This window comes from Pseudophryne corroboree, chromosome 7 (genome assembly GCF_028390025.1).
Source record: "Pseudophryne corroboree isolate aPseCor3 chromosome 7, aPseCor3.hap2, whole genome shotgun sequence".
Classification (NCBI taxonomy): Eukaryota; Metazoa; Chordata; class Amphibia; order Anura; family Myobatrachidae; genus Pseudophryne; species Pseudophryne corroboree.
The window spans coordinates 451,291,646-451,314,437 of record NC_086450.1 but is presented as its reverse complement, the minus strand read 5'-3'; the positions used below and the strand labels follow the sequence as shown (position 1 = coordinate 451,314,437).

The following is a 22,792-nucleotide window of genomic DNA, read 5'->3' as shown; positions in this document are numbered from 1 at the left end:
TGCAGCCACCTCATCCGCTCCGCACTGCTGTCTGCAGACTGAAGAGACATACATTTATCCAGTGGCAAAGTTCAGGACAGTATATAAAATGGAGGCACAATGGCTGATGTTGCTGATAACCTTTCCACTGCATATTGATTCAATAACATAATGAAATGCTAGTCTAGAGCTACACTATTCTATTCTTAATCAATTACTGTTCACAGCTTTTATCACTATTGTATTAGAAAACACTGAATCTCTGTTTTTAGAACCTGATTCTAAAGATCAACAACCATTAATGAGAACAGGGAAGAACACACAGTGGAAGCGGTGGCCATTTTGTGCTAAGCCAGTATTCATGAGGGCACCACCTACTCATTGCCGCTCCTGGCTCCGACTGACATACTCACATAGATATTGGCCCTGGACCAGAAAATGGCTGCCTCCACGTTTACTCTTTCTTAAAGTGGTATAATCTGAGCAGAAGTGAGCACTATCTTTTAATTACAGTTGTCAATTATGTGTAACTGTTCTTTTTTAAAAATATATATATAATATTGTCGTAAAAAAAGGAATCAAGGGGGAGATTTAGCGAAGCTTGGGGAGAAATAAAGGGGTCTATCTACTAAGGGGGTCATTCCGAGTTGATCGCACGCTGCAACTTTTTGCAGCCCGTGCGATCAACTAGACGCCGCCTATGGGGAAGTGTATTTTTGCATAGCAAGGCAGCAAACGCTTGTGCAGCCCTGCTATGCAAAACATTTTTTGTGTAATACAAGACCAGGGAAAGAGTTACTTACCCTGTGCGATCAATCCAGCATTGCAGGTCCTGGAATTGACGTCAGACATCCACCCTCCAAACGCCTCGATACGCCTGTGTTTGGATCTCCACGCCCAGAAAATGGTGAGTTGATGCCCAGTTCCGCCTTCCTCCTGTCAATCTTCTTGCGGTCGCCGCTGCGACCACTTTCTTCATTAGCGGCGTCGCTGCCCGGCAATGGCCAAAGCCGGTCAACGACGCGCCTGCGCAATGCGCCCACCGCGCATGCGCAGTTCCGACCCGATTGCATGGCTGCGAAGAAGCGCAGTGTGCGATCGGGTCGGAATGACCCCCATAGTCTTTGAGAGAGATCAAGTGGACGAAGGTAAAGTACCAACCAACCAGCTCCTAAGGGGTCTATGTATTAAGCCTTGGAGAGAGATAAAGTCAATGCACCAGAAGCACCCAGAGAGGTTACACATGAGGGACACAGAGGTCGTCTTATGTATGACCGGTACACTGTCCGGGAGACTCTGTTACCGTGCGGCATACAGCCTGCATTTACCAGTAAGACGACTTTTCCACTCTTCAACGTCACCTCCATAGGGTAACGTGACCCCACTGTATCCATGCTGATCAATGACAGTACCTAGTGGGGGTAGAGGACAACTCGTTAGTAGGGAGAGGACTAATTACATTAGGTGTATAGGGGGAGATTTATTTTTGAATAAGAAGAAGTGGAGGTGCTGCAACCAATCAGATTCTAGCTTTCATTTTATAGAATGCACTAGATAAATGATAGCTAGGATCTGGGCTGCACTTCCTCTTCTCCTCCTTGGGAGGTTTGGTAAATCTCCCCCGTAATGCTTAGAAGGCTTTGTGTTACTCACATCTCGCACGTCTATGGTTCCCCAGAGCTCCTCCTAGAAATAAAACATAAGACCCGGTATAGTGTTTAGCAGTAGAACAATGGGCCCCATACAAAATGTCACACACGTCACCTGACATCCCCACAGTCTCATCCACCCACTGGATCATCTGATTTCTCATAACACCACCCAGGACTCTAATATTCCTTGTTTTCATGTCTGCACTCATTCTGTCTGCCTTGCATGTCCCTGTATTATGTCCGTGCTGCTTTCCCCACTCTACGGGGCTGCGGAGGCTACAGTAACTACAGATTCCTTTCATACACAGCCACTGGGAATATACTGTTGATAGAACAACGCTCTGCGCTGTCTCCTATACTGCATACACCACAGGCACTAGGACCCAGAGTCTGCAGGGATGTGTGGCCTCCAACCTATTATGCTAGTGCACATGTGCAGACTGCAGGCATTGTTACAGTGTAGAATTATATAATACTGTGTGGATGGGTGCACAGGTGAGACGCCCAGATACCTGATATTACCACTGTTTGCTACTACTGCTACTGGGTGGTCTTCAGGTTGCCGGCTGTCGGGATCCCGGCGCACAGTATACCGGCGCCGGAATCCCGACAGCTGGCATATCGACACTATTTCTCCCTCTTGGGGGTCCACGACCCCCTAGGAGGGAGAATAAATAGCGCCACCGTGCCCGCAGCGTGGCGAGTGCAGCGAGCCCCCAAGGGGCTCATTTGCGCTCGCCACGCTGTCGGTATGCCGGTGGTCGGGCTTCCGGCGCCGGTATGCTGGTCGCTGGGAGCCCGGCCACCGGCTTACCCTACTACACCCTTGCTGCTAACCCCTGCAGTGTGTTCCGGCATTACCTTGTACCTGTTATTTACCAATAAACCCAACATCCTGGTTAAAGACTCTCTGGCCTAACAGTCACTTTCACATCCACTGTGCACCTATTGTGGCCAACATCCCATTAGGCTATATCAACATACACAGGCCCATTTATCAAAGAGTGTTAAAACTCATTACGTATGATAAATTGTGCACCATTCAATCAGCTCCCAACTGTCATTTTTCAAACACGGCAGTTGGGAGCTGATTGGCTGGAGCACCATTTATCCTGCGCAACGAGATTTATAATTCACAATGCGTTTCATCACTCTTTGATAAATGAGCCCCTAGTGTACGACAAACACGAAGGAGGCTTCTGCAGCCAATTCATGGAGGACAATTTTTTTTTAAACCCTTTACCTCTTTGTCGTTATTCCCTCGTATCTTATAATAGGACAGGTTCCTCCCTTTGAGAATGAACTGATACTTCCTCCAGTGGAATTTCTGCACGGACATGAAAGAAAGGGAGAATTGGTAGCGTCTATGCACCACTGACGTGGCATACACTGGTAGAAGATGGGCATGGTACTGTGTAAACCATCACACTATAGATACCCCGACATTAGCAACAATATTGCTACCCTCCATATAGTCATGTGGCTGGACCATACTGTATTTAGAATGGAAAACAAGAAGTCAAACACAAATTTGTAAGCCATAACAGTTTATAACTACTGTAGTTGGCAGAGAGGTAAGTATTGGGGGGTTTGGAGCGGGGGTTGAGGGGGAATAAATGGGCATACTACCAGTAAAGATATTTAGAAGTAACTGCTAAAGAGATACAGTTTAAAAACATTATTGAATGAGATTAGTTGCAAGGCCATCGAGCAAAGGAAGGTGTTGGAATATAACTACGGTGTCTGCTAGAGATGTGGGATGGTCTTTCCAAAAAATATGATCATGTGCATTGAGCAACATTTAAATTAATTTCTGAGCATTAAGAGATATTTGAAAACTCAAATTAAAGACCTGTCTTTCACTCTTCCCTACAACATATCATGGAAACAGTCTGTTATCTTACAGAGAGAGCCCCTGGCTCTAATAGGATATTGGTACAGTCCAGAAAATGGCCGCCTCAAGCAACAGGACGTATGCTTTCACAAAGTGCTGCACCAATAGGGTGTAGTAAGAATGAATGCACACAAATGTAATTGTTTTTAATTATTTTAATGTTACCTTATATATATATATATATATATATATATATATATATATATTATGGTGACATGCCTTTACAGCATACATTATGATGCATCTGGATTTCACGTGAACATATCGTAAATAACTTGATTTATTTTCATTTCTAGAGCTGCACACAGTTTTCATCTGCTCACACATTTCCATGGACCATATTTTATAAAGCGGCAAAAGAAGAACGTCACAATTATTGTAACCCGAGATCTTGCAAGTGGCTGCCACATGGCCGACTTCTGGTGAATTACCGTCACCGGGAGACTGGCAGAAAAAGATAATCTACACAAATTCAAACTAGTATCTCAATGACAACATAATGGCCAAACAGTACAACTTCACATGTAAGTAAAGAATGAAAAAAACATAATTACATAATTAAGTGTACGGACTACAATGCAAAAAAAAAAATATATATAAAAATAAATAAAAATAAACACAAAAGCTGTTTCCCAAGTACAATAGTATAATGGTATAGAGGGTCAGCAAGTCTCCTTGTGACTCACCAAGTTCTGCCGTCTCTTCTCCAGAACTCCTGACATCTCATCCTGGGCTCTTTGGTCCATCTCTATAAATTGACCCCTCTTCCTTGGCACGGTCAGGGCCCGGCTGGATGAAGCTTGGTTTGTGTATATTATTTACTATGAAATGCCAGCCTCTGTTGGCTCCAGCGCCAGGACGAGACGTCACATGAAAACTACCTGGACTTTGCTTTTCTTTGGCTGTTACTGCCTATATCAAAGTTCACAGTGATATTCCCTATTCACCGGAGAGGTAATTCTGTGATGTTACACACAGGTCAATGTGATCTAGTTACATAATTGCAGATTATTTCCAGGCCTCGTCAGATGAATGATTGATGATTGCCTTTACCTCTGCTAGCAAGCTGCGGACTCTTTATAAAGGAATAATTGTGCTCATAATGAATAACAACTATGTCTACAATTTATGTTTATTTACATACATGTCCTCTGCCACCAGGGATCAATCAAGCATTTATTTACATACATGTGCTCTGCCACCAGGGATCAATCACACGTTTATTTACATACATGTCCTCTGCCACCAGGGATTAATCACGCGTTTATTTACATACATGTGCTATGCCACCAGGGATCAATCACGCGTTTATTCACATACGTATACTACTAGGTTGCAATCGCACATTTATACCCCGTTCACACTGCACAAATAACCCCGTACAGACCCGGTATTTTGCCGGGTTAACACGGGTCGCTGTGCAGTGTGAACGAGTCACTGCCGAATTCCCGGGTCGCCTGACACAGTAATTCAACCCGGGAATAAAGAAGGGTTACTCCCCGGTCAGGCGCAGTGTGAACGGGTTACCCAGACCCATTCCCAGCATAGGGAGAGGCGGAGCGGAGATGATCACATCTCCAGCGCCGCCTCCGCCCCTGATGTCGCCTCTGTCCCCGCCCCCTGAATGGCACCCCGACTCGGCATATTGCTGGGTTGGGAAGCCACCCCGTTCACACTGCACAGGTCCAATGCTGGGTCGTATCAGGGAATGACTTGTTTTCAACTCCCAGGTGCGACCCGGCAATTGCAATGTGAACGGGGTATTATTTAAATACATGTGCTACCCCACCAGGGACCAATCACACGTCTACATTGTGAGGGTTTTTAAGAATGCTAGAATGTTATGTAATGCACCAATCACATACACACACCGTAGAGGCAGCCATTTGTGGACGGACCTATATTCAGCCTATAAATTCACTGGGAACTACTGATACCACTGAGGCAGGAAGCACAAAGTGCCTTGTACCTCAGTGATAAATTCCTTGTGAATTGGTAGGCTGTATATTGGATTGGGCCACAGTATGGCCGCCTCCACTTTCTATAAGCGACAGGTCCACTGTAATGTACTGGAATAGGCCTTCATCAGAGCATAATTGTTTCTGCCCAACTGGCTTGTTGCCAAGGAAGGATGAAGGCCTATCTCTACACGTGACCCAATATTTACTCATCTTAATATATCTTTCCCCTAGTAGAAGGGGTGGTGTACTATGGCCATGGCTCATACCAAGCACAGCTCCCGATCATATGATAGCCTGATTGGACTGCGGCCTAAGGCTCGGGAATTCTGAGGGAGCTATGCTGAGATTCTACCTCTGGCTTGCCTCAAGGTTATCTGGGAAACTCCAACATCACCTCTCATACCTGGATACAGCAGAGCAGTACTGGACCTATCCACCTACTCCATACCACCCGCTCTGCTCTTCTCCACCATACCCCCTTCCACAACCTAGAACCTGCCTTGGCCACTACCCGGGCCCTCAACTCCTATCATATTCTGCAGAACTGTAAGGTGCATGTCTGTCAGTCACCCAGGTCTTCTGCCAAATTAATATGTCTGCCATGTGATAAAAGAGATAATAAAATGAGGTGGCTGTGTAAGGGGGGAGACTGAGTAAAGAGTGGAGCTTCTGTATGGGGGGGAGGGGTAAGGGCGACAGAGAGAGGGAAAGCGACAGGACAACTGTGGGAGTGTGGGAGGGAAAGAAAGCGAAATAGAGGAGTAATGCCCTGTGTGTTCCCAATACCAGCTGGTGCTACGGTTTATCCGGTATGCAGAAGGCCTCGCTCTCTCACCGATGGATAAGGAACTCCTCAGTCTGACCTTACAAGCCGGTCTGTTCCCATGATGCACAACTTGGTCTCTATGCAGACAGCAATCAGACTAATAAATCTCAGCGATGACTTCAGAGACTCGTCAGCCAGTTCCTGCCACAAGCTGGAGAGCTGGGTAAATTTCATTTATGTAACCTCAAGCACTATATGGAAGAGAGTGGTGTATAATATACCCCTACTCTCCAGGAATTTCCAGGAGCTCTTGCAGGAGATGAGACCAGCCAGACAGATCTTACTAGATTCCCCTGTGAAGTAGGTTCTATTTGCAGGATCCCCCACCCACGTGGACATCCCTCCTAGGTTCTCAAAACGACCACACTATAAAAATAAAGAGATCTATGTTCTTGCTTGTTGATGAATCCTTTTCGTGTAATCCATAGTGGACACAGGCTTTCACACTGGGTATAGATGGCTGAGCTGGTGCCTGGGCACCAAATGGTTAAGCTTCTTCTCCAGGCAGCCGAGGCTCCCTATGCCCCACCACCAGCCTCACAATCCAGCTAGTTTAACAAGCCTAAGACAAGTAGCGAAAGAAGGCCGGCAAGCCAGGTGCGTAAGGGTGGATGCCCTTTATCTTCTATGGATTCCAAGAAAAAGATTTAAGAGGTAAGAACAGGAGCTGAAGAGAACCAGGAGCTGAAAAATCAGGATTTTGGTACTTACCGATAAATCCCTTTCTCCGATTCTACAGGGGACATTGGAGAACAGTTACAGTGGGGATATAGTAGGCAATAACTGGGAGCTGGCACTTTAAATTTTTAACAATGTGACTAGTTCCTGCCCTACTATGTTCCCCCTCCAAGCCAGTCTACTTAAAACTGTGCCCGAGGAGAGCTGGAAGAGACCAACGTTAAAGTAGAGGAGGTTAGCTAAGCCACGGAAAACAGGATAATACCAAGCAAACCTGGAAACATACAACTGTAGAAAAAAGGTAAACATGAACAAAACGAGCACTCAGTGACATGCAAACAGTGAAGTGAAGTAAGAGGAAAACAGTGCTGGGTGGGCGTCCAGTGTCCTCTGTGGAATCGGAGAAAAGGATTTATCGGTAAGTACCAAAATCCTGATTTCTCCTTCATCCACTAGTGGACACTGGAGAGCAGTTACAGTGGGGACGTCCCAGAGCGCCCAAGAAGGGAGGGAGAGCGCTGAGATTCCTGCAAAACTGCCCGGCCAAACTGTGACGCAGAGGCCGCAAAAGTGTCAAACCGGTAAAACTTGACAAAAGTATGTCGGCCCGACCGAGTGGCAGCGCGACATAAGGTAGCCATGGAAACCCCGCGGGCGGCCGCCCACGAGGGTCCCACAGAGCGCGCCGAAATGGAAGACGGAGGCTCTCGAGAAACCGCCAAATAAGCTTGTCTGATAGTCAGTGGAATCCATCGGGACAATGTCTGCTTGGAAGCCGGCCATCCAGTACGGGCAGCATCGTACAGAACAAATAAGGAATCAGACTTCCGAAAGCCGAAGTCCTATCCACATAGATTCTGAGCGCCCTGACAACATCCAAAGACCTTGAATCCAGTGAATCTGCCGAGAGGGCCGGAACCACAAGTGAATGATTGATGTGAAAATCGTACACCACCTTCGTGAGAAACGACATGTAAGTACGAAGCTCTGCTCTATCCTCATGGAATATTCAGGTAAGGAGGCCGACAAGAGAAAGCCCCAAGTTCCGACACCTTGTCTGGCAGAAGCCAGAGCCAGTAGAAGGACCACCTTCCAGGTGAGAGATTTCATCTCCACCGACTCCAGAGGCTCAAATAACGGAGACTACAGAAAAGAGAGGACCAGGTTGAGGTCCCATGGTGCCGTTGGAGGGCGAAAGGGAGGTTGTATTCGGAGAACCCCCTGAAAGAAGGTCTGAACTTATGGCAGCAAGGCTAATTTCCTCTGGAAAAAAAACGAAAGAGCAGAGACCTGAACCTTTAGTGAACCCAGTTTGAGCCCTGCCGAGAAACCCACCTGCAGAAAACGAAGAAGGCAGGCTAAGTGAAAAAATGAAGGCGAAAACTCTCGTCGTTCACACCAGGCCACATAAGCTTTCCAAATGCGATAATAGTGAGACGATGTGACTGACTTCCGAGCTCGGAGCATAGTAGGTAAAACCATATGAGGAATCCCCCTCCTTCTCAAGATGGCCTTCTCAACAGCCACGCCGTCAAATGTAGCCTGCGTAAGTCTGGATAAAGAAAATGACCCTGTTGTAGGAGATCGTCCCTTAGCGGCAGGGGCCAAGGCTCCGCTACTGACAACAGGTGTAGGGCGGAGAACCAGGTCCTGCGCGGCCAATCTGGTGCCACCAGGAGGACCTGTGCGTTTTCCCTCTTTATGCGTTGCAGAACCCGAGGTAGCAACAGGAAAGGAGGAAACAGATAAATGAAAAGGAAGTTCCAAGTAGCCGTGAGGTCGCCGGGTCCCTTGTCTGAGAGTAGTAAAGAGGCAGTTGATGGTTCAGGCATGATGCCATGAGGTCGATTTTTGGTCACCCCCACCGGCGGACCAGCTGGGGATTAAGTGTCCACTCCCTCGGGTGCATGTCCTGGCGGCTGAGATAATCAGCTTTCCAATTGTCCACCCCTGGAATGAAGATTGCCAACAAGGCCAGAGCGTTTTCCTCTGCCCAGAGAAGGATGTTGGTGACCTCTCTCATCGCCGCATGGCTGCAAGTGCCACCCTGACGGTTGATGTATGCCACTGTTGTGGCATTGTCGGACTGAACTCTGACTGCCCGACCGCGAAGCAGGTGATGTGCCTGAAGTAGGGCGTTGTACACCGCCCGTAATTCGAGTATCTTTATCGGGAGAGCAGATTCGTGAGATGACCAGCGTCCCTGAAACCGATGTTTCAGGGTCACAGCCCCCCATCCTCGCAAGCTTGCGTCTGTGGTGAGGAGAGTCCAATCCCAAACGCCAAACCGCTTTCCTTCCAACAGATGATTCGAACTGAGCCACCAGAGGAGAGACAACCGTGCTTTCGGAGATAGTGTCACCCGCTGATGAAGAAATAGATGAGACCCCGACCACTGATGTAGGAGACACAGCTGGAAGGGTAGAGAGTGGAACCGTCCATATGGAAGGGCTTCGAACGCCGCTACCATCTTCCCCAGAAGGCGAATACACAGATACACCGATACCCGATGGTGACGAAGGACCAACCTCACCAACGTCTGAAGAGAGAGGATCTTGTCCTGAGGAAGAAAAACCTTCTGACGGACCGTGTCGAGAATCATCCCCAGGAACAGTAACCGTTGCGAGGGGCATAATTGAGACTTCAGGAAGTTCAGGATCCACCCGTGCCGAATCAGAAGGTCCTGGGTTATCCGGATATTCTGACACAACAGGTCTGGAGAGTGCACCTTCAGCAGCAGATCATCCAGATAGGGGACAATCGACACTCCCTGCTTCCGAAGTAGGGCCATCATGACTGCCATGACCTTTGTGAACACTCTGGGCGCAAAAGAGAGACCGAACGGAAGGGCCTGGAACTGGAAATGAGCGTCTTGTATCGCGAACTGGAGAAAAGCCTGATGAGGCCAAAATGGGAACATGTAAGTATGCATCTTTGATGTCCAAGGACGCCATAAACTCGTTTTGCTCCAACCTGGCAATAATAGACTGAAGGACTCCATCTTGAATTTGAATATCCTCAAAAATGGCTTGAGATCCTTTAAGTTCAGAATTGGCCTGACCGAGCCGTCCGGCTTTGGTACAAGAAACAGGCTTGAGTAATAGCCCTGTTTCCGATGATGTGAGGGAACAGGGATCAGCACCCTTGCGGATAGAAGTTTCTGGAACGCCGCCTGCAAGGCGACCCTCCTGTCGACGGAAACTGGCAAACCCGTGGTGAAGAAGCGCTGAGGCGGCTGGGTTTGAAAATAGAGTTTGTAACCGCAAGTGATGAGATCCCTGACCCAAGCATCTGGACAGGATTGTACCCAGGCTGCCCTGAAATCCCACAAACGAGCTCCCACCCTGGGATCCCCCAGGTGGGAGGGAAGACCGTCATGCGGTGGGAGTGGTGGAAGACTTACCATCTGTCTGGGTTGAGGCTGTGGAACTCTGCCTCTGCCCCTACCTCTAGGGCCACGGAAGTTCCTCCCCTGGCCTCGAAACCTGGAAGGGGCATGAAAGGACCGAAAGGAAGGACCCGTCCTTCGAGAAGCTGGAGCAGCAGAGGGAAGATAAGTCGACTTACCCCCAGTGGCTTGAGAAATCCAGGCATCCAGATCCTTCCTGAACAGGACCTCTCCCATAAAGGGCAACGCCTCTGCTGCCCTCTTGGATTCAGTATCTGCCTGCCACTGTCGTAGCCAGAGAGCTCTGCGGGCCGAGATAGCCAAGGCGGAAATTCTGACTCCGAGGATACAGACTTCCTTGGAAGCCTCACAAAGATATAGGGCTGATTCGCGAATATGTTCTGCCAACGGTATCCGCTGTTCCGGAGGCAAATCGTCACGTAAACCTGAGGTCAATTGTTCTGCCCAGGCTTAGATAGCCTTGTTGACCCAACAACCTACCTGCGCCGGGCGATGTAAAACCCCCGCCGACGAGTAAATCGCCTTCAAGGTGGTCTTCAATTTTCTATCTGACGGTTCCTTCAGCGAGGTTGCTCCAGGAACAAGCAGAACCGTCTTCTTGGACACACTGAAGGATCCACAATTGGAGGGGTCTCATAACGCTTCCTGCTATCTGCAGGAAAAGGATAGGAAGACAACATTTTCTTTGATACCTGAAATTTTGCATCTGGATGTTTCCAGGCTGCCGTCATGAGTGCATCCAGTTCTTCCGAAACTGGAAAGGTCGCTGTCAGTTTTTGGTTGGTGCCAAACCGTGAAGGACGTAAAGTATCCTGTTCCGTCTCTTCTACCTGTAACACCGAGCGAATGGCTGTAATAAGCGCCTCGACACCCTGAGCCCTCATAAACCTGATCGTCATCAGTATCCTGTACATATACCGCCTCCTCCTTGGGAGGTGAAATTAAGGACGGGGTCTGGGAAGGGATCATTGCCTTAGAGAGCCCCTCAACTGATTTTGCCAGGGACCAAGCCCATGCTGGTACAGGCTCAGTAATCGGAACAAGCTGTTGGAACCTGGAAGCTTCTCTATCTTGACGAGAAGCCTCCAGTTCCTTGGTCAATAGCGACATTACTTCTGTAAGCTGAGTAGTCCAAACATGAGTGCACTGCAGCTGTGTTGAGGGCTGAGCAGATGGCTCAGACCCACAATCCTCACATAACAGGGAATTTTCTGAATGTCCCTGTGTGAATTTTGCAGCACATTTCTGACACTTTAAAACCCTCTGTGCTTCTTTGGACCCTTTACCTGTCATGTCAGCAGCACCTTTCACACAGACACACACACAGTCAGTAGAGGAAAATGCAAGAAGAAAATAAGAATTTACTTACCGATAATTCTATTTCTCGTAGTCCGTAGTGGATGCTGGGGACTCCGTAAGGACCATGGGGAATAGCGGACTGGGCACAAAAGTAAAGCTTTAGAACTACCTGGTGTGCACTGGCTCCTCCCCCTATGACCCTCCTCCAAGCCTCAGTTAGGATACTGTGCCCGGACGAGCGTACACAATAAGGAAGGATTTTGAATCCCGGGTAAGACTCATACCAGCCACACCAATCACACCGTACAACTCGTGATCTAAACCCAGTTAACAGCATGATAACAGAGGAGCCTCTAGAAAAGATGGCTCACTACAGCAATAACCCGATTTTTTGGTAACAATAACTATGTACCAGTATTGCAGACAATCCGCACTTGGGATGGGCGCCCAGCATCCACTACGGACTACGAGAAATAGAATTATCGGTAAGTAAATTCTTATTTTCTCTAACATCCTAAGTGGATGCTGGGGACTCCGTAAGGACCATGGGGATTATACCAAAGCTCCCAAACGGGCGGGAGAGTGCGGATGACTCTGCAGCACCAAATGAGAGAACTCCAGGTCCTCCTCAGCCAGGGTATCAATTTTGTAGAATTTTACAAACGTATTTGCTCCTGACCAAGTAGCTGCTCGGCAAAGTTGTAAAGCCGAGACCCCTCGGGCAGCCGCCCAAGATGAGCCCATCTTCCTTGTGGAGTGGGCATTTACAGATTTTTGGCTGTGGCAGGCCTGCCACAGAATGTGCAAGCTGAATTGTACTACAAATCCAACGAGCAATAGTCTGCTTAGAAGCAGGAGCACCCAGCTTGTTGGGTGCATACAGGATAAACAGCGAGTCAGATTTTCTGACTCCAGCCGTCCTGGAAACATATTTTCAGGGCCCTGACAACGTCTAGCAACTTGGAGTCCTCCAAGTCCCTAGTAGCCGCAGGCACCACAATAGGTTGGTTCAGGTGAAACGCTGAAACCACCTTAGGGAGAAACTGAGGACGAGTCCTCAATTCCGCCCTGTCCGAATGGAAAATCAGATAAAGCTTTTACAGGATAAAGCCGCCAATTCTGACACGCGCCTGGCCCAGGCCAGGGCCAACAGCATGACCACTTTCCATGTGAGATATTTTAACTCCACAGATTTAAGTGGTTCAAACCAATGTGACTTTTTTGGAACCCAAAAACTACATTGAGATCCCAAGGTGCCACTGGAGGCACAAAAGGAGGCTGTATATGCAGTACCCCTTTTACAACGTCTGAACTTCAGGGACTGAAGCTAGTTCTTTTTGGAAGAAAATTGACAGGGCCGAAATTTAAACCTTAATGGACCCCAATTTCAGGCCCATAGACACTCCTGTTTGCAGGAAATGTAGGAATCGACCCAGTTGAATTTCCTCCGTCGGGCCTTACTGGCCTCGCACCACGCAACATATTTTCGCCAAATGCGGTGATAATGTTTTGCGGTTACATCCTTCCTGGCTTTGATCAGGATAGGGATGACTTCATCCGGAATGCCTTTTTTTCTTCAGGATCTGGCGTTCAACCGCCATACCGTCAAACGCAGCCGCGGTAAGTCTTGGAACAGACAGGGTCCTTGCTGGAGCAGGTCCCTTCTTAGAGGTAGAGGCCACGGATCCTCCGTGAGCATCTCTTGAAGTTCCGGTTACCAAGTCCTTCTTGGCCAATCCGGAGCCACGAATATAGTGCTTACTCCTCTCCATCTTATCAATCTCAGTACCTTGGGTATGAGAGGCAGATGAGGGAACACATACACTGATTGGTACACCCACGGTGTTACCAGAGCGTCTACAGCTATTGCCTGAGGGTCCCTTGACCTGGCGCAATACCTGTCGAGTTTTTCCCAACGGTTTATAATCATGTGGAAGACTTTTGGGTGAAGTCCCCACTCTCCCGGGTGGAGGTCGTGTCTGCTGAGGAAGTCTGCTTCCCAGTTGTCCACTCCCGGAATTGCTGACAGTGCTATCACATGATTTTCCGCCCAGCGAAGAATCCTTGCAGCTTCTGCCATTGCCCTCCTGCTTCTTGTGCCACCCTGTCTGTTTACGTGGGTGACTGCCGTGATGTTGTCCGACTGGATCAACACCGGCTGACCTTGAAGCAGAGGTCTTGCTAAGCTTAGAGCCTTGTAAATGGCCCTTAGCTTCAGGATATTTATGTGAAGTGATGTCTCCAGGCTTGACCATAAGCCCTGGAAATTCCTTCCCTGTGTGACTGCTCCCCAGCCTCGCAGGCTGGCATCCGTGGTCACCAGGACCCAGTCCTGAATGCCGAATCTGCGGCCCTCTAGAAGATGAGCACTCTGCAACCACCACAGGAGGGACACCCTTGTTCTTGGTGACAGGGTTATCCGCTGATGCATCTGAAGATGCGACCCGGACCATTTGTCCAGCAGGTCCCACTGGAAAGTTCTTGCGTGGAATCTGCCGAATGGGATTGCTTCGTAGGAAGCCACCATTTTACCCAGAACCCTTGTGCATTGATGCACTGAGACTTGGCTCGGTTTTAGGAGGTTCCTGACTAGCTCGGATAACTCCCTGGCTTTCTCCTCCGGGAGAAACACCTTTTTCTGGACTGTGTCCAGGATCATCCCTAGGAACAGATGACGAGTCGTCGGAAACCAGCTGCGATTTTGGAATATTGAGAATCCAATCGTGCTGCCGCAACACTACCTGAGATAGTGCTACACCGACCTCCAACTGTTCCCTGGATCTTACCCTTATCAGGGAATCGTCCAAGTAAGGGATAACTAAAATTCCCTTCCTTCGAAGGAATATCATCATTTCGGCCATTACCTTGGTAAAGACCCGGGGTGCCGTGGACCATCCATACGGCAGTGTCTGAACTGATAGTGACAGTTCTGTACCATAAACCTGAGGTACCCTTGGTGAGAAGGGTAAATTTGGACATGAAGGTAAGCATCCTTGATGTCCCGAGACATCATGTAGTCCCCTTCTTCCAGGTTCGCAATCACTGCTCTGAGTGACTCAATCTTGAATTTGAACCTCTGTATGTAAGTGTTCAAAGATTTTAGATTTAGAATCGGTCTCACCGAGCCGTCCGGCTTCGGTACCACAACAGTGTGGAATAATACCCCGTTCCCTGTTGCAGGAGGGGTACCTTGATTATCACCTGCTGGGAATACAGCTTGTGAATGGCTTCCAAAACTGTCTCCCTGTCAGAAGGAGACATCGGTAAAGCCGACTTTAGGAAACGGCGAGAGGGAGACGTCTCGAATTCCAATTTGTACCCCTGAGATATCACCTGAAGAATCCAGGGGTCTACTTGCGAGTGAGCCCACTGCGCGCTGAAATTCATTGAGACGGGCCCCCCACCGTGCCTGATTCTGCTTGTAAAGCCCCAGCGTCATACTGAGGGCTTGGCAGAGGCGGGAGAGGGTTTCTGTTCCTGGGAACTGGCTGATTTCTGCAGCCTTTTTCCTCTCCCTCTGTCACGGGGCAGAAATGAGGAACCTTTTGCCCGCTTGTCCACGAAAAGACTGCGCCTGATAATACGGCGTCTTCTCATGTTGAGAGGCGACCTGGGGTACAAACGTGGATTTCCCAGCTGTTGCCGTGGCCACCAGGTCTGAAAGACCGACCCCAAATAACTCCTCCCCTTAATAAGGCAATACTTCCAAATGCCGTTTGAAATCCGCATCACCTGACCACTGTCGTGTCCATAACCCTCTACTGGTAGAAATGGACAACGCACTTAGACTTGATGCCAGTCGGCAAATATTCCGCTGTGCATCACGCATATATAGAAATGCATCTTTTAAATGCTCTATAGGCAAAAATATACTGTCCCTATCTAGGGTATCAATATTTTCAGTCAGGGAATCCGACCACGCCAACCCAGAACTGCACATCCAGGCTGAGGCGATTGCTGGTCGCAGTATAACACCAGTATGTGTGTAAATACATTTCAGAATACCCTCCTGCTTTCTATCAGCAGGATCCTTAAGGGCGGCCATCTCAGGAGAGGGTAGAGCCCTTACAAGCGTGTGAGCGCTTCATCCACCCTAGGGGGTGTTTCCCAACGCACCCTAACCTCTGGCGGGAAAGGATATAATGCCAATAACATTTTAGAAATTATCAGTTGTTATCGGGGGAAACCCACGCATCATCACACACCTCATTTAATTTCTCAGATTCAGGAAAACTACAGGTAGTTTTTCCTCACCGAACATAATACCCCTTTTTTGGTGGTACTCGTATTATCAGAAATGTGTAAAACATTTTTCATTGCCTCAATCATGTAACGTGTGGCCCTACTGGAAGTCACATTTGTCTCTTCATCGTCGACACTGGAGTCAGTATCCGTGTCAACGTCTATATCTGCCATCTGAGGTAACGGGCGCTTTAGAGCCCCTGACGGCCTATGAGACGTCTGGACAGGCACAAGCTGAGTAGCCGGCTGTCTCATGTCAACCACTGTCTTTTATACAGAGCTGACACTGTCACGTAATTCCTTCCAACAGTTCATCCACTCAGGTGTCGACCCCCTAGAGGGTGACATCACTATTACAGGCAATCTGCTCCGTCTCCACATCATTTTTCTCCTCATACATGTCGACACAAACGTACCGACATACAGCACACACACAGGGAATGCTCTGATAGAGGACAGGACCCCACTAGCCCTTTGGGGAGACAGAGGGAGAGTTTGCCAGCACACACCAGAGCGCTATATATATACAGGGATAACCTTATATAAGTGTTTTTCCCCTTATAGCTGCTGTTTTATTTAATACTGCGCGTAATTAGTGCCCCCCTCTCTTTTTTAACCCTTTCTGTAGTGTAGTGACTGCAGGGGAGAGCCAGGGAGCTTCCCTCCAACGGAGCTGTGAGGGAAAATGGCGCCAGTGTGCTGAGGAGATAAGGCCGCCGATAAGGGGGTGGAGCCTATCTCCCGTTTTTCTATGTATTCTGGCAGGGGTTAAATGCATCCATATAGCCCAGGAGCTATATGTGATGCATTTTTTTTGCCATCCAAGGTGTTTTTATTGCGTCTCAGGGCGCCCCCCCCCAGCGCCCTGCACCCTCAGTGACCGGAGTGTGAAGTGTGCTGAGAGCAATGGCGCACAGCTGCAGTGCTGTGCGCTACCTTGTTGAAGACAGGACGTCTTCTGCCGCCGATTTTCCGGACCTCTTCTGTCTTCTGGCTCTGTAAGGGGGCCGGCGGCGCGGCTCTGGGACCCATCCATGGCTGGGCCTGTGATCGTCCCTCTGGAGCTAATGTCCAGTAGCCTAAGAAGCCCAATCCACTCTGCACGCAGGTGAGTTCGCTTCTTCTCCCCTTAGTCCCTCGATGCAGTGAGCCTGTTGCCAGCAGGTCTCACTGAAAATAAAAAACCTAAAACTAACCTTTTCACTAAGCAGCTCAGGAGAGCCACCTAGTGTGCACCCTTCTCGTTCGGCCACAAAAATCTAACTGAGGCTTGGAGGAGGGTCATAGGGGGAGGAGCCAGTGCACACCAGGTAGTTCTAAAGCTTTACTTTTGTGCCCAGTCTCCTGCGGAGCCGCTATTCCCCATGGTCCTTACGGAGTCCCCAGCATCCACTTAGGACGTTAGAGAAACCCCCTTTCTTCTTGCATTTTCCTCTACTGACTGTGTGTGTGATAGTAAGGGAGTGTAGTCACACACGCCCTGTAAGCCCTGCACACTATAGTACAATGACAGGCACTTTCTTATTGTAACTAGGTGCTAGGGAGGCCAATCCCGGGATCAGGATTGGCGGGATCCCGGGATTTGGGCCCAAAAATGCTGGGATTTGAATCCCGGGATTGGAGCCTCCAATCACGGGATTACACTGCGTATGTGCGGGAGGGTGGGTGTAAGTAACACTACTTACTATTAGGCGGGCGGCAGCCATGGACACACCCTGAACGCGGCGGCACTTCAAATGTAGCGCCGGCCCGCAGACAATCAGAGCTGGCGGACCGGCAGCCAATCAGGGAAGCTGACGCAGCAGCCAATCAGGAGCGACTGCTGCGGCCGCTTCCCTGATTGGCTGTCGATCCGCCAGCTCTGGCTGGCTGGCGGCCGGCGCTTCATTTGAAATACCGTCGCGTTCAGTGTGTCCATGGCTGCCGCCCACCTAATAGTAAGTAGTATTACTTACACCCGCCCTCCCTCCGTGCAGTGCTCTCTAACAGCCTCCCTCCCGCGCCGCTACCTACACCAACCCTCCCGTGCAGCTACCTACACCCTTCTCCACTGATCCCCAGATGTTAGTAAATGTGTGCTTTAGACCCTGAAACACAAAATCGATCAAAAATCAACCCAACATAGACCAAAAATCGATTAACATCGACCCAAATAAACTTTTAGTAAATATACTCCTTGGAAGCGCTTGCCAGGGTGAGCCTATGCGTCTGCTAGGAGGTCCCTTAAGTTGATCAGAAAAGGGAACCCAGTAGCCACCTTCTGACGTTTAAATACCGGGGCAACTGACGTCTGCTCAGAGTCCTTGATCGCAAGTGCAGACATAACTGCCTTTATCAAGGCCTCAACATCCACTTGTGGTAGGGAGTCCTCCAGGATAGAGGAGACATCAAAGGTATGGAGACATTATCCTCATGATCAGAGGACACCTCAGAGTCTGAGTCATAAGCAGACGTGCGTAGGCTTGAGTGACATATATCCTATCTTGTAGGCTTGAGTGACATATACAGGGAGAGTAGAGCCCTTACAGTGGAGGTCCTTAGAAAACATAGGCCATCTCTGCTAGCTGCACCAGTGCTCTACCTTACTGGCGGTGACAGCAGCGATGCTAGGAGGGGGCGATCTTATCTGCTCCCCACTGCGTCCTTTTCTCGTAGTCCGTAGAGGATGCTGGGGTCCACATTAATACCATGAGGTATAGACGGGTCCACTAGGAGCCATTGGCACTTTAAGAGTGTGAGAGTGTGGGCTGGCTCCTCCCTCTATGCCCCTCCTACCAGACTCAGTCTAGAAACTGTGCCCGAGGAGGCGGACATCTTCGAGAGAAGGATTTTACACAGATAGTGGCGAGATTCACACCAGCTCACACACAAGGCAAACCAAGCTAACTAGCTTGAAACATCAGCAACGGCTGAACAATATTACTTACCAAATAACAAAACAGTACTTAACCAAGAACTAAGCAATACTGAACTAAGTAACCACTGCAGGATCAAGGGGGAGGCTCCTGCAGAACTGATTGACCAAACTTCAGGTCCTCAGCGGCCAAAGTATCGAACTTGTAGAACTTTGCAAACGTGTTCAACCGAGACCAAGTAGCCGCTCTGCAAAGCTGTAAAGCCGAGACACCCCGGGCAGCCGCCCAGGAAGAACCCACCTTACGAGTAGAGTGAGCCTTAACAGACGTAGGACACGGCAATCCTGCCGTAGAATACGCATGCTGGATAGTGAACCTGATCCAGCGAGAGATTGTCTGCTTAGAAGCAGGACACCCAAGTTTCTTGGGATCATACTGGACAAACAGAGTCCGATTTCCAGAGCCCTTACAACATCCAAGGACTTTGATGAAACTGAGGAGTCAGTAGCTACTGACACCACAATAGGTTGGTTGATATGAAATGCCGACACAACCTACGGAAGGAACTGCGGACGTGTCCGGAGCTCAGCTCTTTCTTCATGGAAGATAAACTATGGGCTTTTACATGACAAAGCCCCCAACTCCGACACACGCCTAGCAGAAGCCAAGGCCAACAAAGTGACAGCCTTCCACATGAGAAACTTGACCTCAACCTCCTGTAGAGGCTCAAACCAGTCTGACTGGAGGAACTGCAACACCACGTTAAGATCCCAGGGTGCCGTAGGCGGCACAAAGGGAGGCTGGATGTGCAGAACTCCCTTCAAAAAGGTCTGAACCTCAGGGAGGGCAGCCAACTGTTTCTGGAAGAAAATGGATAGGGACGAAATCTGGACCTTTACGGAACCTAATCTCAGGCCCATATCCACACCTGCATGGAGGAAGAGGAGAAATCGTACAAGTTTAAATACCACCGTAGGAAACTTCTTGGATTCACACCAAGACACACATTTTTTACAAATGCAATGGTAATGCTTTGACGTTACTCCTTTCCTAGCCTGTATCAGGGTAGGAATAACCTTGTTTGGAATGCCCTTCCAAGCTAATATCTGGCGTTCTACCTCCATGCCGTCAAACTTAGCCGCGGTAAGTCTTGATAAGCGAATGGCCCCTGCTGTAGCAGGTCCTTCCGAAGAGGAAGAGGCCTCGGCTCTTCTAGCCATAGATCCAGAAGATCCACGTACCAATCCCTTCTTGGCCAGTCCGGAGCAATGATGATTGCCTGAACTTTTGTTCTCCTTATGAGTTTTAGAACCCTTGGAATGAGTGGAAGTGGAGGAAACACGTATACCGACTGTAAAATCCACGGAGTCACTAGGGCGTCCACCGCCACGGCTTGCGGGTCCATCGACCTGGAACAACACCGCCAAAGCTTCTTGTTGATATGAGAGGCCATCATGTCTATTTGAGGTACACCCCAAAGATTTGTCACCTCCGGATGGAGGCCCCACTCTCCCCGCTTCCCAGTTGTCTACTCCCGGAATGAAGATTGCCGACAGCACCAACGCGTGTTTTTCCGCCCAGAGGATGATTCTGGTTACCTCTGACATTGCAGCTCTGCTCTTCATTCCGCCCTGTCGGTTTATGTAAGCCACTGTCGTTACATTGTCCGACTGCACTTGAATGGCCCGATTTCTCAGAAGATGGGCTGCTTGGAGAAGACCGTTGTAGACGGGTCTTAGTTCCAGAATGTTTATCGGCAGGCCGGCTTCCAGACTTGACCACCTTCCTTGGAAGGTTACCCCTTGAGTGACTGCGCCCCAGCCCCGGAAACTTGCATCCGTTGTTAGAAGGATCCAGTCCTGAATCCCGAACCTGCGGCCCTCCAGAATGTGAGGTAATTGCAGCCACCAGAGGAGTGAAATCCTGGTCATTGGCGACAGACGTATTCTCTGGTGCATATGTATATGAGATCCTGATCATTTGTCCAGGAGATCCAGTTGGAAGGACCGAGCATGAAATAGACGTTATGGTAAGAACTTACCGTTGATAACGTAATTTCTCCTATGTCCACAGGATAACATTGGGATATTTCGGAGCGACAGCGGAAATGGCACCAAACGGTCACAAGCTTTCTGGCCTCCCAGGATGCATTGGGGCTCCTCCATATAATCCCGCCCACTGACTCAGTCAAATCAGTTATTTCCACAGCAATTTAGGCAGGAGCATAAGGTAGAAACCTATTCAGGCGATAAGAACACACATGCACACCCTTCCATGCAAGAGGGAAGAGGTTTAGTGATGGTAAAGATCCTCAAATCAGGTGCGTCAGGGTGGGACCCCTGTGGATACCTGTGGACATAGGAGAAATTACGTTATCAACGGTAAGTTCTTACCATAACGTCTATTTCTCCGGCTAGGTCCACAGGTTATCCACAGGATAACATTTGGATTCCCAAAGCCAGTTTTAGTGGTGGGGACGCTCCTGATTAGACAGGAGAACCTTTCGCCCGAATTCAGCGTCATGAGAGGCAAAAGTATCCACGGCATAATGTCTAATGAAAGTGTTAATGAAAGACCATGTGGCTGCCTTACAAATCTGTTCTGCTGAAGCACCATGTTGTGCTGCCCATGACGGACCTACCTTACGTGTAGAGTGAGCAGAGACATTAGCCGGAGTAGGGAGATCAGCACGAGAATAAGCTTCTGAAATTACCATTCGGAGCTATCTTGCCAGCGTCTGTTTACTAGCAGGCCATCCTCTTCTGTGAAATCCATAGAGGATGAAGAGAGAATCTGTCTTTCTTATGGCACTAGTACGATCTACGTAGATTCCTAACGCCCGGACCACGTCCAGCGACGCTTCTCCCGCAGAAAGTCCCGATACCTGAAAAGCTGGGACTACAATCTCTTCGTTAAGGTGAAATTTTGAAACCACCTTTGGAAGATAACCAGGCCTAGTTCTGAGAACTGCCTTATCTATCTGGAAAAAAATATTAGAAAAGGAGACTTACACGACAGTGCTCCTAAATCTGACACTCTTCTAGCTGACGCCATTGCCAGTAGAAAGAGCACTTTAGCCGTCAACCATTTAAGATCTGCTCTCTTAAGTGGTTCAAACGGAGTCCCTGAAGGATTTTAAGAACCAGATTCAAATCCCAGGGAGCTGCAGGAGGAACAAACGGAGGTTGAATGTGTAAAACTCCCTGAAAGAAAGTACGCACATCCTGTAAGTCAGCAATCTTTCTCTGAAACCATACAGTTAATGCTGATACTTGAACTCTCAAGTAAGCTACTTTTAACCCTTTATCCAATCCTGCTTGAAGAAAATCCAAAATCCTGGATACTTTAAAAGATCTTGGATTCAAACTTTTTTCACTATACCAATGAATATAGGCTTGCCATATTCAATGATAAATACAAGCTGAAGAAGGTTTTCTTGCTCTAAGCATAGTTTGAATTACTTGTTTTGAAAATCCTCTAGCTTCTAGGATAGAGGTCTCAATAGCCACGCCGACAAAGCTAGACGACGCAGATGGCTGTGATAACAAGGACCCTGCATTAGCAGATCTGGACGTTGAGGGAGCAGTATTGGTGCTTCCATGGACATCCTTAGTAGATCTGTGTACCAATGCCTTCTGGGCCAAGCTGGAGCTATTAGAATTATGGCTCCCTTTGCTTGCTTTATTTTCCTCACTACTCTGGATAACAGAGAGATTGGAGGAAACAGATATGCCAGATGAAATTTCCAATTAACTGACAGTGCGTCTAACAAGGATCGCTCCGGGATCCTTTGTTCTTGATCCGTACATTGGAACTTTGTTGTTCAGACGAGACACCATCTGTTCACTATAGTCTGAAACACTTCTGGGTGTAATGCCCATTCGGTTTCCTGAATGGTGTGTCGACTGAGAAAATCCGCTTCCCAGTTCAGTACTCCTGGAACAAACACTGCTGGAAGATGGAGCTCTGCCCACCTTAGTATGTGAGTTACTTCCTC

At 48.7% G+C, this 22,792-nt stretch overlaps 1 protein-coding gene and 1 long non-coding RNA gene across 2 annotated transcripts in view; one reads left to right on the top strand and one right to left on the bottom strand.

Moving 5' to 3' along the window:
• The first annotated feature begins 231 nt into the window (after positions 1-231).
• LOC134945638 (uncharacterized) lies at positions 232-4,621 on the top strand. Its single transcript, XR_010182136.1, has 3 exons — positions 232-468; positions 3,822-4,049; positions 4,236-4,621. It is a non-coding gene; the product is annotated as an uncharacterized LOC134945638 (long non-coding RNA).
• The window catches only part of RHOT2 (ras homolog family member T2), a 123,669-nt gene continuing 102,184 nt past the window's right edge, over positions 1,308-22,792 (bottom strand). Inside the window, exons 19-21 of the mRNA XM_063935061.1 lie at positions 2,875-2,958; positions 1,633-1,665; positions 1,308-1,391 (exon numbers count right to left, since the gene is read on the bottom strand). Coding sequence (XP_063791131.1) covers positions 1,644-1,665; positions 2,875-2,958 — 106 coding nt within the window. The 3' untranslated portion in view covers positions 1,308-1,391; positions 1,633-1,643. The remainder of the gene's footprint in view (positions 1,392-1,632; positions 1,666-2,874; positions 2,959-22,792) is intronic.